Source organism: Artemia franciscana, chromosome 11 (genome assembly GCF_032884065.1).
Source record: "Artemia franciscana chromosome 11, ASM3288406v1, whole genome shotgun sequence".
NCBI lineage: Eukaryota > Metazoa > Arthropoda > Branchiopoda > Anostraca > Artemiidae > Artemia > Artemia franciscana.
In genome coordinates, this window is record NC_088873.1 from 36,576,981 (window position 1) to 36,591,347 (window position 14,367).

At 35.7% G+C, this 14,367-nt stretch overlaps 1 protein-coding gene across 12 annotated transcripts in view; it reads left to right on the forward strand.

Annotated features, from left to right (window-relative positions):
- LOC136033164 (b(0,+)-type amino acid transporter 1-like) overlaps nt 1–14,117 on the forward strand; it is a 164,311-nt gene extending 150,194 nt beyond the window's left edge. For all 12 annotated transcript variants that reach the window (XM_065713834.1, XM_065713833.1, XM_065713841.1 and 9 more), the window contains 2 exons: nt 9,816–9,984; nt 13,972–14,117. In XM_065713834.1, coding sequence (XP_065569906.1) covers nt 9,816–9,984; nt 13,972–14,030 — 228 coding nt within the window. In that variant the 3' untranslated portion in view covers nt 14,031–14,117. The remainder of the gene's footprint in view (nt 1–9,815; nt 9,985–13,971) is intronic.
- Nucleotides 14,118–14,367: the final 250 nt, after the last annotated feature.

Sequence of the window (14,367 nt, forward strand, 5' to 3'; positions counted from 1 at the left end):
AACAGTCTCTTTGAAGGAATCAGTTTTGTTTATACAGATTCTTTACTGCTGTATATTTTTCTGTATATTTTTCACTAATTCTTAGTATTGCCAAATCAGGTAGCAACAGTCTCTTTGAAGGAACCAGTTTTGTTTATACAGATTGTCTATCCATTATTAGATAACAAAAAACTGAATTTTTTTTACTGAATTTTTTACCTATACTGCTGTATATTTTTACCTTTATACCTTTAATTTTACCTTTATATAATTTTTTACCTTTTACTGTTATATATTTCATAGAAAATTTATAAAAGCTAGCTAAAAAAACATTGTATGACAATACTGAAAAAACATCAATTATACACATCTATTACGAGCATAATTTTTTACCTTTTACTGCTGTATATTTCATAGAAAATTTATAAAAGCTAGCTAAAAAAAAAACATTCCATGACAATATTGAAAAAACCTCAATTATATTCATCTATTATAAGCATACCTTGTTAAAAAAAATCTTTGGGTGTACTTATTAGCACCTTGGGCACCCATAAAGAGGGAAAGCAGGGGGCAACAGCCCGCCCAGGCTGAATGACGCTGCCTTATATTTTAATTGTATTATTTCTATTATACAGCATACAGGGGGGAATAGTAACTTGGCAGATTTCTTTCTAGGTTATTTTCTTGACCCCGGATTCACTCCTGAAAATTTCATTGACGTAGCTCGACTGCTTTCCAGGATAGTGAGAAGCCCCTGAAATAAGATTTTACCCACTTTGGAAAAATTGAACTACTAAATAAGCGATCAATAGCCACATTTGCTTAGACTTAATGAAAAAAATTAACTGTACCTTCATTTCCCTTTTTAAATAAACCGAAAATACATTATTTCATTTTCTTATGTAAATTGTGCGTTTCTTGTCTAGCATTTGTTATATCAACAAGGCAGTATATAGGGGGAGGGTTGACCCCCCACCCCAAATGTTTGTCTGACTCGTAAAAAACGTAAAACAGTAAATATAAACAAGTCTTTGATGCATTTTTTAAAAATTATTTTTATAAACCCCTTCCCTCTCCCCCCCCCCCCGAAAAAATCCTAAATTTGGCCCCTGGATATTGAGCATTGAAGACAAATTCAAAAATACTTTCAGTACATTGTTTAAACTTCCATCTCACTTTTTATTCTCGAACAAATTTATTTTTATATTTTCACTACGATGTAATGAATCACCATCCCAAGGGTACTGTTGTGTGAAGTTTAAAGGCTCTATCTAATTTTTTTTGTAATTATTCTAATGGTACTGCACCTTTCTTAATTCAGAGAGTAAGATATACATTTATTAACAAAACAAACCTTATTCACAGTCTACCTGCCAAGAAAGGCAATGAAGTTAGAAAGGGCAAGCGGAACTATCAACTGACAATTGTAATTACATATTCAATTGCAGTAACATTCAATTCAAGTACAATATTCAATTATAATAATAACTACCTACCTGCGAATTAAAGCTCTGTTAAGCAATTGAAATTAAATTTAGATAATAATTCATCCTTTAATAGAGAATTTGAGCATATATATAATGAAAAGAGAAATCACCAATGCTACAGAACAAAAAAAAAAAAAAAAAAAAAAAAAAAAAAAAAAAAAAAAAAAAAAAAAAAAAAAAAAAAAAGGAGACAGAAGGAGAAAAGGAAGACTGTTTTCCTAAATTAGTGATTAATATAGACCAGCACTTGAATGAGGCCTTAACCCTACTCATCCATACAATCACATAGGTCAAACAGCATAGCCACACACAATCAACCATAAAGAATAATCCATGGACAGGCAGTCATGTCGTCAATAAGTATAAGTCGTCATTTACCAAACAATAGAAAAAATAATATAGACAAATAATTCAGAGGCAACACCCAACATAAGGGCTCATCAGGAGAATACACTGGCCTATATAGGGTTTCGCCACTCTAAATTCTCTACCCAGCACAGTGTTGTGGCTATATATATATATATATATATATATATATATATACATATATGTATATATATATATATATACATATATATACATACATATATATATATATATATATATATATATATATATATATATATATATATATATATATATATATATATATATATATATATATATATATATATATATATATATATATATATATATATATATACACATATATACATACATACATACATACATACATATATATATATATATATATATATATATACATATATGTATATATATATATATACATATATATACATACATATATATATATATATATATATATATATATATATATATATATATATATATATATATATATATATATATATATATATATATATATATATATATATATATATATATATATAGATTATAGAAAATCCCTACGGTGTTTGGTCTCTCAAAATGAAAACAAGTACTTTTGGCTTCGGCGAAAATTGGGCTACGAATAATTATAAATAAAAAAGGGACACACAGGGGACTATTGTTGTAGTTGGTGCCCACCGAAAAAACACCATGAAATTCTAAAACCAACTTTCAAAAATTGCAAAATACTTATTTATATCATTACAAAAAGCGTTTCACCTTGCTTCACCCCGTCGCTCTAATAGTCTATCTAATAGTCTAATAGTCTAATGCTATAATCCAGATTACAGGTTCTCCGTGAGTATTCTGTCGTGTGATCTCGTTAAGGTTGCTTTGTTTGACGTTAAATGTGTTTGAAGAATCACGAATAAAAAATTCACACTTATAGTTTTTTTTTACTTTGTATATTTGATAGTTAAATAGGGTGGGGTGGGACGTGAATGTCCACAAAATGGTGAATGTCGACATTCACTGGTGAATGTCCGAAAAAACCTTTTTTCCCTTGGATTTAGTCAGCGTTGCCAGTCAACTTTTTCAATTTAATCTAAGGTTTGGTGACGACATGTTAGGTTAGAATAGGTTAGGTTTGGTTAGATCAGGTTTTTAACCCATTTCTGATATTTAGAACCAAATTTAACGTAACCTAACTTTAACTTTTACCATCATAGCTTGCATCAGACTGAAAAGGCTGACTCGTTAAGCTAATTTAACCTACACAGATAAAAAGGAATTTTGAACATTTACCGGTGAACGTCGACATTAACAATATTTCGGACATTCACGGTAACATATACACCTAACACTACACACACAAAGTCAATAGAAAATAATTTAATGCTGTATGCAATAAAATCAGCTGCCAATAAAAGTCAACTTGCATTCACAAAGTAAGGCTGGCTGCCGTAAGATCAAGATGTGTGATAAGGAATTATTTAAAATTTTAATAAAACTGTATGACATGAATCAGTAGCTTTTTTTCAATAATAGCTAAACTTTATGAAGTAATGACGTCAATTCTCTGTCGAATTTTCGTTTTTGATTTTTTGGAAAAAATTATAAAAGAATTTTGAGTGATTTAGATTTTTTATTGACTTCTTTGTTTTATTTTCTTTCATGTTATTTTGTTGGTGACAGTTATTAGTCATATAGCCGAAACATTAACTAAAATCTTATTTTAAACACTGTCTTCACAATATTCTTCATCAGCTTGTTGTTTTTTACATCAATTACGGTTGGACTGCTTAAACATTAGAAATTTAATTAACGATAGGAAAAAATGGAAAAAAAAACAGGAAAAAATATTCTTCATCAGCTTGTTGCTTCATCAATTACAGTTTTTCAGTACACTCCTACCAGGCTGCTCAAACATTAGAAATTTTATAAATGATAGGGGAAAAAATGCAACGACAATGCCTTGAATAAAATTACAGCCTAGAGAGGGCTGTCCGTCGTAATTCATCGTTCGTTCTGTCTACTTAAATGCATTTATTTAGGGGTACCTTTATTATTCATATTTTTGGATTCCTATTAATTCACACATTGTCTGCATGCTGATAACCTTCATAAAGTTCCTTGTAAAGTGTCTTCCTCGACTTTCCTTCGACTTTCCTTCATGTACTTACCTTGACTTCCTCACTTTTAAATTTGACAGAGAGTCATCTGAATGGTGTTAATTACAGGCCATTTAAGGGTATTGGTTTTATTTTACGGATTAAGCGATTTTAAGCGGCATTTAAATAAAGGATTATTTTTTACCCAAACATTAATTGGATATTATTTTATTTAAGTATAAGGAAAATCTGGAATTCTCAGATGTTTTTTTTTAGTGAAAACTGCCCTCTAGATTGACCTAAAATGTTCCTTTCAAAATTACCGTTCTCCCTTATGATAATTTTCAATTTTTTTGGCGCTAATACTTGAATTATCTAGATTTTAATTCTTAGATATCAAAAATATATCAGTCCATAAGCTATTTAACGTACTTTTCATAGAGAAAAGACTTCAATTCTCGTGATAGATGGCGACTTTTTCAACTTAAGATGATGGCATCATCATAGATGTGGTCACATTTTGATGACGACAAAACCTGAAACCAAACTATTCTAGATTTAATTTTCAGCTTTAACCTTGATAATAATCTATAATATTCCTGTGATTTTTAGTTCCCCAAATAATGGGGAACTAAAAATTATGACGATGCTACGACGATGCTACAATCATTCTTACTGATTGTAGCATCGTCATAACAATAACAAATCCATGTGGCTGAATAAATTTGAACCCTGGATATATATGTATTAAACTGTGAGATAAACCTGTTTTTCTTTGTTTTTTGCATTTTCCTTGGTCTTGTGTTACCCTAGGTGTTGATTTAAGGAACTTACCTCAGTGCTGTGACTGATATATTTAGACTTTTGGGCAATTCATTTTGTTTTCAATTCTCCAGGGAATTGCGCATCTTCCCGTTCTTCCTTATCTACCTATACAGTGTTGCCACAATAAATTTGCGAAGTATTTATTTTTCTGATAAAGCCACAGATTACGTAAGTTGAATCGTTTATTTTCTGCATTTGGGGAAACCTGTGCAGAAGAGAGCGATAACAAACACGAAGAGCCGTATTGGTACCGGCGGGATATCCATCCTTAAACTGCTGGGGATAGGTGATTTGAGTATCCGCGCTTCCCACAGGTCCCCCAAGTTCTGAATCCGTGCCCACAAACTTGACATTCTCATCTGCGCATGCGCACTGGATCTTGCGCACCCACGTTTGCTTTTGATTTTTGAATTAGGCGCGAGCCGCGATTTTGGACTTGAGAAAATCCCTATTGTTCACCGAACTCGAAAATCCTCCGGAAGATGGCAGAACAGTACCGTGTAGCGAAACGTAAAATGATCTCGCCACGGAAAAGCGGAGAGGACATTTGTGCCTCCTGTAAGGTAGCACTTACGCCGGAATCCACCGCCTTGAACTGTGACAATTGTTCGAAGTGGTTGTGTACTCAGTATATCGAGATGCCAATGACTAAATACAAGCTTATCAATAACCTTAGCGAGGGAAACGAGTTCCACTGGCTCTGTCCTCTATGTGAACTTGACCCACGCCAAAAGCGAGGCATAAGCAAGGAGGACGTTGCCAGCATTGTCAGTACCATAGTTGCAAACTCAACCAAGCAACTCAAGGAGGATATCAAAAGCGACATGGAAGACATGCTGTCTGGTCTTACAAAACGAGTTGGGGACATTGAAAGAGAAATGGATAAACTCTGCACAACGGATGACATGCGGACTGAAGTAAAAAAGCAGTTAGACGACGGCCTGCAAGCTATCTCAAAGACACTAGCCAGTGAAATAGATAAGAAGGTAGCCGAAGCGCTACAAACCGACAGAGAAAGACAAAGGCGCAAAAACAATCTTATCGCATTCGGGGTCCCAATCAACCCTTCTCTGTCAGTTGAAGCGCAAAACACAGCCGACAAAGCCTTCATCGAGGAATTCCTACAGAAAGAATACGGCATGCTTGTTACTGTCACAAATGTAAGGAGGCTGAATAAGCGACCTTCTTCAGCGTCTGCTCAAGATCCGCCCAAAACCACGGTACCAACTGTCTTCACGGTTAACAACCCTTCGTTGCCCAGGAAAATCGTGAACACGTCTTACGAAAGAAGAAATAACAAAGACGCTGTACAGTTCCGCCACGACAAAGTTAAAGCTGACAGGGACAGTAGAAAATTACTATTGGCAGAACTGCGTGATCGTGTCTCCAACGGTGAACTCGATCTGGTTATCAGGGGCAACAAAATCGTCCAAAAAAACCCGGAAGCAATGGTGGTGTGATTCCAATTTTCACCCCACCATTAGTGTATAGTGTAATTAGTTCTGCTTTTCCTGGTAAAAATAAAAATGTTGATGTAATCCTTAGTGACACTATTAGTGACAATTCGTCAGACTCGTTTGTAACTGCGGAGGCTTCCCAGGAAGAAGAAGAAGACTTGAGCTTTGTTTCTGTTGAGGAAGAAAGTGACTCTGGTGAAAATAACAACAGACAAACCATACTGGACAGAAGCCAACCAGAACCAGCAACCGTAAGTTCTGACTTTAGTGTATGTGTTACTAATGTTGACCAGTTGCCCAACAAAATTGATGAACTAAAAACCCTAATTGACTCAAAAAAGTTCGATGTGATCTTACTGACTGAAGTCTGCCCTAAAAACAGTAGTAACAAACTTCACGATTCCCATGTGAAAATCCCGGGTTACCAAGTTCTCTCAAATCTGTCGTCCCAGGGTTGCAAAAGAGGAACACTAGCCCTCGCTAAAGCAGGATACAATACAAAGATAATTGATGTTCCTCTCCTTTGCCCCTTTGTTGAGGCAGTTTGCTTTGATCTATGTGTGCCAGGGAGCCATGTGTCAGAGACAGTCAGAATCGGATGCATCTACAGAAGTCCCTCAGCCCCATCCCAAGTTGTAACCGAACAAGCAATAGCAGAAATAATATGCACACTAAATTCGAACCTCAAAGGACATCTGCTTATTACCGGCGATTTCAACCTTCCATCTATAAACTGGATAAACGGTTTTGGATATGGTGCCACTCCAACCGAACAAGACAAGCAACAGCCTTTCCTAAATTGCCTCAGTGAATTGTCCCTACACCAGATAGTTGACCAACCAACTAGATACAGATTGTTTCAGCGCCCAACAATACTTGACCTGGTTATCTTGAATGACAAAAGCTTAGTTCAAAGTATTGATTACTCACCACCCCTTGGTAAAAGCGATCACCTAACTATAGAGCTCATGCTGAAAGTGAAGGTACTTAAGAACAAGCTAGTCAAAAAAGTGTTTGTCGACTACATTGCTATTCGAAATGAATTATCCACTACAGACTGGCCGAATGTACTAAGTGGCACAGTTGACGAACAATGGACCAAATTCAAGGGTGTTTTACTGAAAGCTCAGGATGCCCACACGAAGACCAGTTTCAAACCAAAACCTAGATCCCTCCCCTACATGACAAAAGACATCAAAAGAGAAATAAACAGGAAAAAGAGGTCATGGAAAAAGTTCAGGCAGTCAGGAGACCTGCAGCAACACACAAAATTCACCAAGGCACGAAACAAGCTGAGAAACCTCACCAGAAAACTCTACGAAAATCTGGAGTCCAATCTTGCCAAAGAAAGTAAGACAAATCCTAAAAAATTCTGGAATTATGTCTCTAGCAAGAACCACTCCCGTCGAACTATCTTCAGACTGGTGAAACCCTGTAGCACTACCGTAACCAACATAACTGATGTAGCAAACGAACTAAATAGGCACTTTGCTTCAGTTTTCACCTGTGAACCGGAAGGCCCCCTGCCAAACTGCCCGGGCTATGAAGCCCCCACAACGATGGAGCAAGTCAGCATCGACCCCTCCAACATCCTCAAACGGCTTCAAAATCTTGACACGAATAAATCGGCTGGACCAGATCACTTACACCCAAGATTGCTGAAGGAACTGGCAACCATCATCGCTGGACCACTGTCTGACCTATTCCAAAAGTCTATTAATGCCAAATCTGTCCCATCTGATTGGAAAACTGCTTTTGTGACCCCAATATTCAAAAAAGGCAGCAGACTTAAAGCAGAAAACTACAGACCTATAAGTCTCACATCAGTAGTCGCAAAAATCCTTGAAAGAGTGGTCAATGATACAATACTGGAACATCTGAAAGTCAACAATATCCTATCCCCTAATCAGCATGGGTTTCAACCAGGAAAGTCAGTTGAAACAAATTTACTGGAAACATATGACATCATTACAGATTTGCTTGACAAAGGATTGCCAGTGGACCTAGTTTTACTAGACTTTGCTAAGGCCTTTGATAAAGTCCCACACAAAAGGCTAAGAGAAAAGCTTACTGCTGCCCAGTTACACCCCAACCTGGTTAATTGGCTTATGGACTTCCTGTCAGGACGAACCCAGAGAGTCAGGCTATTTGGTGCTGGAGGTGAAAAGGTCTTTTCCGAGCCCTGTGATGTCATCAGTGGAGTACCGCAGGGAACTGTTCTTGGTCCTACACTGTTCAACATCTACATCAATGATATATTCAGCGAGGTGGAAAACAAATTGTCTCTCTATGCTGACGACTCAAAGCTATTTGGAGCAGTGAATGTAAAATCCCTGCAAACAGACGTCCAGAAAATCCAGCTGTGGGCAGACAAATGGCTCTTATCGTTCAATATAAGCAAGTGCAGCACGCTACACTTTGGATCCTCAAACCCATGCGCCCAATACCATATGCATGAACATGCCTCCAACTCCGATCCACCCATCAAGACCAGCACAGAGGAACGCGACCTTGGGGTCATCGTTGACAGCCTTCTCAAGTTCCATGCCAACACCATCAAGAGCGTGTCCCAGGCCAACACAAACTTAGGACTGATCAAAAGAACAGTTACCAGCAGATCCCCACTAGTTTTCCTGAAACTTTACAAGGCACTAGTTAGACCCGTTTTGGATTTTGGCATGTGCGCTGCCTTCCCAACATACAAAGGAGATGTCAGGCTAATTGAGGGAGTCCAAAGGAGAGCAACCAAGGCCATCACAAACCTTGGAGACAAACCTTATCAAGATCGTTTACGGGCTCTCAACCTCCCTACCCTCGTGTACAGGCGCAACCGTAGCGACATGATGATGACCCGCAAATTGCTGAACTCATCATATGCCAAGATCCTGCCCATCTACCCAGGCCCCCCACAGTGCACCAGAGGACACTCAAAGAAGCTGTTCAAGCAGTCAGTCAGAACCAGGGCCAGAAAAAGTTTCTTCACCAACAGAGTCGTCAACCCCTGGAATGAACTGTGTGAAGCAACAGTCTCAGCCCCCACCCCCGAAGCATTCAAGAAGGCACTGGATAAAGAGTGGGCCACGAAAGACTGGAAGTATGAATGGGACATTCCGTCCTGCTCATACCTGCTATGAGACATCACCGACTCAACTCAGGAGCATTCAACAGATCTACAGATCTTAATTTGCTCCGAAGTGCAAATTAAGGTAATTAAGGTAATTAAGGTAATTATAATATAGATGGCGACTTTTCAACTTAAGATGATGGCATTATCATAGATGTGGTCACATTTTGATGACAACAAAACCTGAAACCAAACTATTCTAGATTTAATTTTCAGCTTTAACCTTGATAATAATCTATAATATTCCTGTGATTTTTAGTTCCCCAAATAATGGCGATTATAATATTGTTCGTATCTATGTACCTGGTTGTTGTGCCCATTGTTGAAGATCCTCAAAATGAGTATCTCAACACTACATAATCATAGATGTCGTCACAATTTGATGACGACAAAACCTGAAAGCAAACTAGTTCTACCTTTACTTTCAGCTTAAAATTTTAGGCGTTATATCGGTAGTAATCTATTGCATTCTTCTGTCTTATAGGTCCCAATAATAATGCCGATTATAGTATTGATCGTATCTGTGTACCTGGTCGTTGCGCCCATTGTTGAAGATCCTCAAATTGAGTATCTCTACGCTACTATGTTCATACTGGCTGGTCTTATTTTCTATATTCCTTTTATCTATTATAAAGTGCCCGTCAAGTGTATGGGTAAGTTTTTTTTTATATATATTCGCTTCTTTTCTTACAACTAATTTAAAGTGAATGGTGCCATGTTTGAGAATATTTTTTCTGGGATAAGGAAGGAAGAAAGGTTAGTAGTTGGTTTAGTGTCGAATCATAAGTTAAGTAGGGTTGTGTACTATGCTTATTTACATGAATTTGGGGGTCTTTGATGGAAATGTCCTAGACTTAGGTTACGCAAACGATTTGAGCGTCATATACAAATATGTAAGTAAAATTAACACATTTTCAGAGGTTTTAAGAATTTAAGGTCCAAGAATAGTTTCGAACATTAATGTTAAGAAGACTAAGTTATATAGACTAGCAATAGGATGTAGGGGACACGAAGTAACGAACAATCGTTCATGGTGATAGTTTCGCTTACCTGGGTATTATTATTAGTAAATATGGTGGATGCAGTGAAGATGTAAAAAGTTGGATAATCCAAATGTATGAGGTTTCAAATATGAAAAAGCATTGGAAAAAAAATACAGGAAGATAAGTCTGTGAATTAAATTTTGGAATATTGGAAGCCATGGTAATGATGGGTATGAAGTAGGATTTTGAAACATGGACGCTAGGAAAAACAGAGAAAGATTTTTTAAATGTTTTTCAGAGGAATCGTCTTAACTTTTAATGGAGGGAATAGGTGCTCCTTTGTAGGGGCTTAATTTGCTTTGGGGCAGGGGTTGCAACCACCCCTCCCAGATACCAGGTGCTTCCCCCTAGACCCTTGTTTGTTCCCCTAGATGAAATTTAGTTCCTTCAAAAATCTTGTCAAAACTAAGATAAGCCTGTGTAACTCAAGCATCCGCAGAAAAAGCTCAGTTTCCTTTAGCATATCTTTGCTTTTATTGTATTCTATGGCTTATTATTCAGTTTCCATTGCTATTTTTTATTGATTTTGGAAAATCAGCTCTAACTCTGACCTCCCATCAGGATTTTGACGAGAGTCACTACTCCGCTACCTCTCAAACATTAACCTCTCCGGAAAATTTGGTTTGCTTCTACTTTCTAGGACAATAATGAAAGAAAGGTTAAGGTCAATAGTCCAAGCTGAACATACAGAGGGAGACACACTGCCAAAGATTGCGCTTTTTGACGATCTGTTTACAATCAACGAAAAGCAGGTTGTACTCACATAGGGTGGGAAGTGGTCCTAAGGAAGAGTTTAAAGGAAACTGGAACTTCATGGGTGGAGTAAAGTAAGCCTTTGAATAGATTGAAGCGGAGGGGGAGCGTCCAATGCTTTTACGGCCTCAGCCAGCTTGATGCTACAGTGAGTTGTTAGTAACAATGGCAATAATGCTGATGATGCAGACTGCCAAGGATTGTGCTTTTTGACGATCGGTTTTGGACCAAATGAAAAACAGTTCCTGCCCGAATGGGGGGAATAGGTCATAAGGAAAAGTTTAAAGAAAAATTGGAGCTTAATGGGAGGGGTAAAGAGTGAAGCTTTTAATAGTTTAGAGGGGAGGATGAGTGTAGCTTTTTGTCATAGCCGGCTTGGTTCAGTAATGATTTGATAGCAGTAGTAGTAGTATTAATGTATTGTAACGAATTTTTTTTCTTGAATTTTTACATTAAAACTGAACGGACGTAACATTCTTCTGTAGCATTTTAGAAATGTTGTTGTGTTAACTTACCTGTCATCTGTCTGCCATGCTTAAAGTTTGCTGAACTGCTATGGCTGAAAGAGAACATTGTGTCGAAGATTCTTTAAATTGCTTTATTTTTTTAATCGCCTGATGACCCTCAGTCTTTTTTGTTAGCGTTAGAAGAACACTGGTTCATCGTAAGAGCGCTAAAATGTATAACAATGCGAATTTTTCTTAATTAGACTTATACTTCCCCAACCTACTCACGCACAGGTCCTCATTTGGAGGAAGGGGAAAGGTACTATCCCCCCAGTTTTGGGGATTTCCTTGTTTTTACCTTGTTGTTTCTTCATAATAGTATGATTTTATTGATCATCTGTCCCTAAATGTTAAATTCCAAGAAGCAAAAATAGTAAAGATATACTTTCTGTTGGAAAGTTCAAAATGCTTTCTGAAGGAAAATGGAAATAATAATGCCACGGATATCCGTGTAACTACACGTGTTTAATCCATTTGATGTCCTTCAGTTTTATAGCATCCGTATATATTTCATTTAGGAAAATAATTTATATTTAACTAAATTTTTATACAAAGGATAATATACTCCTTGGACTCTCAATGTGACAGAATTGTGATTTTCGGAAGGTACAATTTAAGAGAGCTGTGAAGTAAAACCTATGACTAACGCTAGAATTTTTTAACAAAAACTTTTTATTAAATTTTTTAACACGAATTTATTAAAATTTTAACACGAACTTTTTAAAATTTCATGTATACTACTTTAGTTTATTTGTCTAAAACGGACAAAGATCTTTTTGCAAGGTGTAATGTGTATATTTAAAACTTAAAACGAACAAAAATAATGTTTTTTAAGTCACATTTTTCATGATAGAAAAGAACAATTACTCTAGTAAACCAGAAACTATTGCTTAGCAGTTTATCAAGCATACATCTTAAGAACTATTTCCAGTAAACTAGCTAATGATATTTCCCTAACTTTACATGATTAGAAACCCTAGCACTTTTCTGAAAACAAAAAAACCAACCCAATAAAACAGGACTAGGGACAAGGAAATTTTTACCTGAAGTAGCCTGTGGAAATTAAAATAGTAATATATAAGGTTTCCAATTGTTTTTACCGGTCATAAAATCAAAATTTTTTATTATATAGTTTTAATTGTCTAAAGATCTCAAGCTGAGTTTTAAGTAAAGCGTTAGTTTTTCAGAACTCGCATCAGAAAAATCTTTTGTTTTTATTTTTAATTAATACTTCAAGTAGCCAAAAACCATAGGCATATGTGATAATAATAAAGGTAAAATTTTTAAACAGATACAGTTTCAATATAACACTTAAATGCGTAAATGGTTACTATTTTAGGTTTCTTGAATCATAGTTTTTGTATATTTCTAATATTACCATGGCTCTTTTTTTGTCCTCACTGCTACAATTTATTTTCTATTGTTATCAGGAACAATTGCTCAAATGTACTTCAGAACGTCCCAACCAAACCGAAGAGAGTATGTGTTACGAGCATAACTTGTCATTGAGTATAATTTGGCTCTGGGCATATGTCATTTTAAATCTTGAATTTTTTATGATTTTCTTCAACTTCTTACTTTTTTTCATCGAAGTTGTACCCCTTAAAGTGTTGCCTACCCCAAGTTTGAACAATAATATCTTCTTTACCAAATCGTGAAAAAAAAATCACACTCAATTGTGCTCAATTTTTTACTTTCTGTTCTTTTATGGGAAGAACGGGATGATACCTGTCTTTATTTTCATCTTTTTCCTTGTATTCATCTTTTTATGTGTTACGAGCATAATCGGAGGTTCTATTTATATTGTACAGATTTTGACGCGTAAAAGCTATTTTAGCGTTCAAAATTGTTGAATTACCCAATGCTATAATTTTTGGGGATTTTTATTAAAGTAATTTTTTATGACAGTTATAAACTGAAATTTTCCAAAATTTTCCTCCTCTTTTTAATTTCCCTCCTTAAAGGCTAAATTCATGAGTCCCCCCCCCCATGTGTAAATGCCTGTTTATGACATCTAAACATTTCGAAAATGAAGACTTCGATCTACGTAGGAGCATATCAATGACATTATTATAAAACTATTTTATTTTTTTATTATAAATTTTTAGTTTCATTTTTTCTTGTCTCTAACTTTTTTTTTCCAATAAGGAATGTAAGCTCGATAATCCTATGTTATAATGGTAGCTTTAAGGAGTAAAAATAGCTGAAATTGATAGCATTTTTCTTCTAGTTACTTCACTTCTTCAAATAGAAGTTCCTAAGTCCACCAGAAAAAATAGGTCATATGTTAAGTGTTTGTTATAATTGATGATACTAATTTTTATTATAATCTTTACAGGTCCAGTGACAGCATTCTTGCAATATTTGTTAGAAGTGGTGCCAACAAAATATGAATAAGGCCAACCTCAATGAGCAGTATTTATGTATAATTAAGTACTTGAAGAATATTGTTATCATCCTTCTAATAAAAGTCAGTGACAATCACTTTCTATTTACACAAGTATTTTCTAAGTCCAAAATATATGTGCATAAGAAATCGGCAGCAAAATTAAAAAGGTGCTATGTGACATTATGGGGAAAGTTATATTTAAACACTCTATTCTGTCAGTTGCTTCACTGTGTTTTTTCTAATTTAATTTGGTTAAAAATATTCTTAAACGTTTGTGAAGTTTTTTCCTAAATGCTGAAAACTTGAAGAACTACTGCTTCTTTTTTTCCAGTCGCCAACAACCCC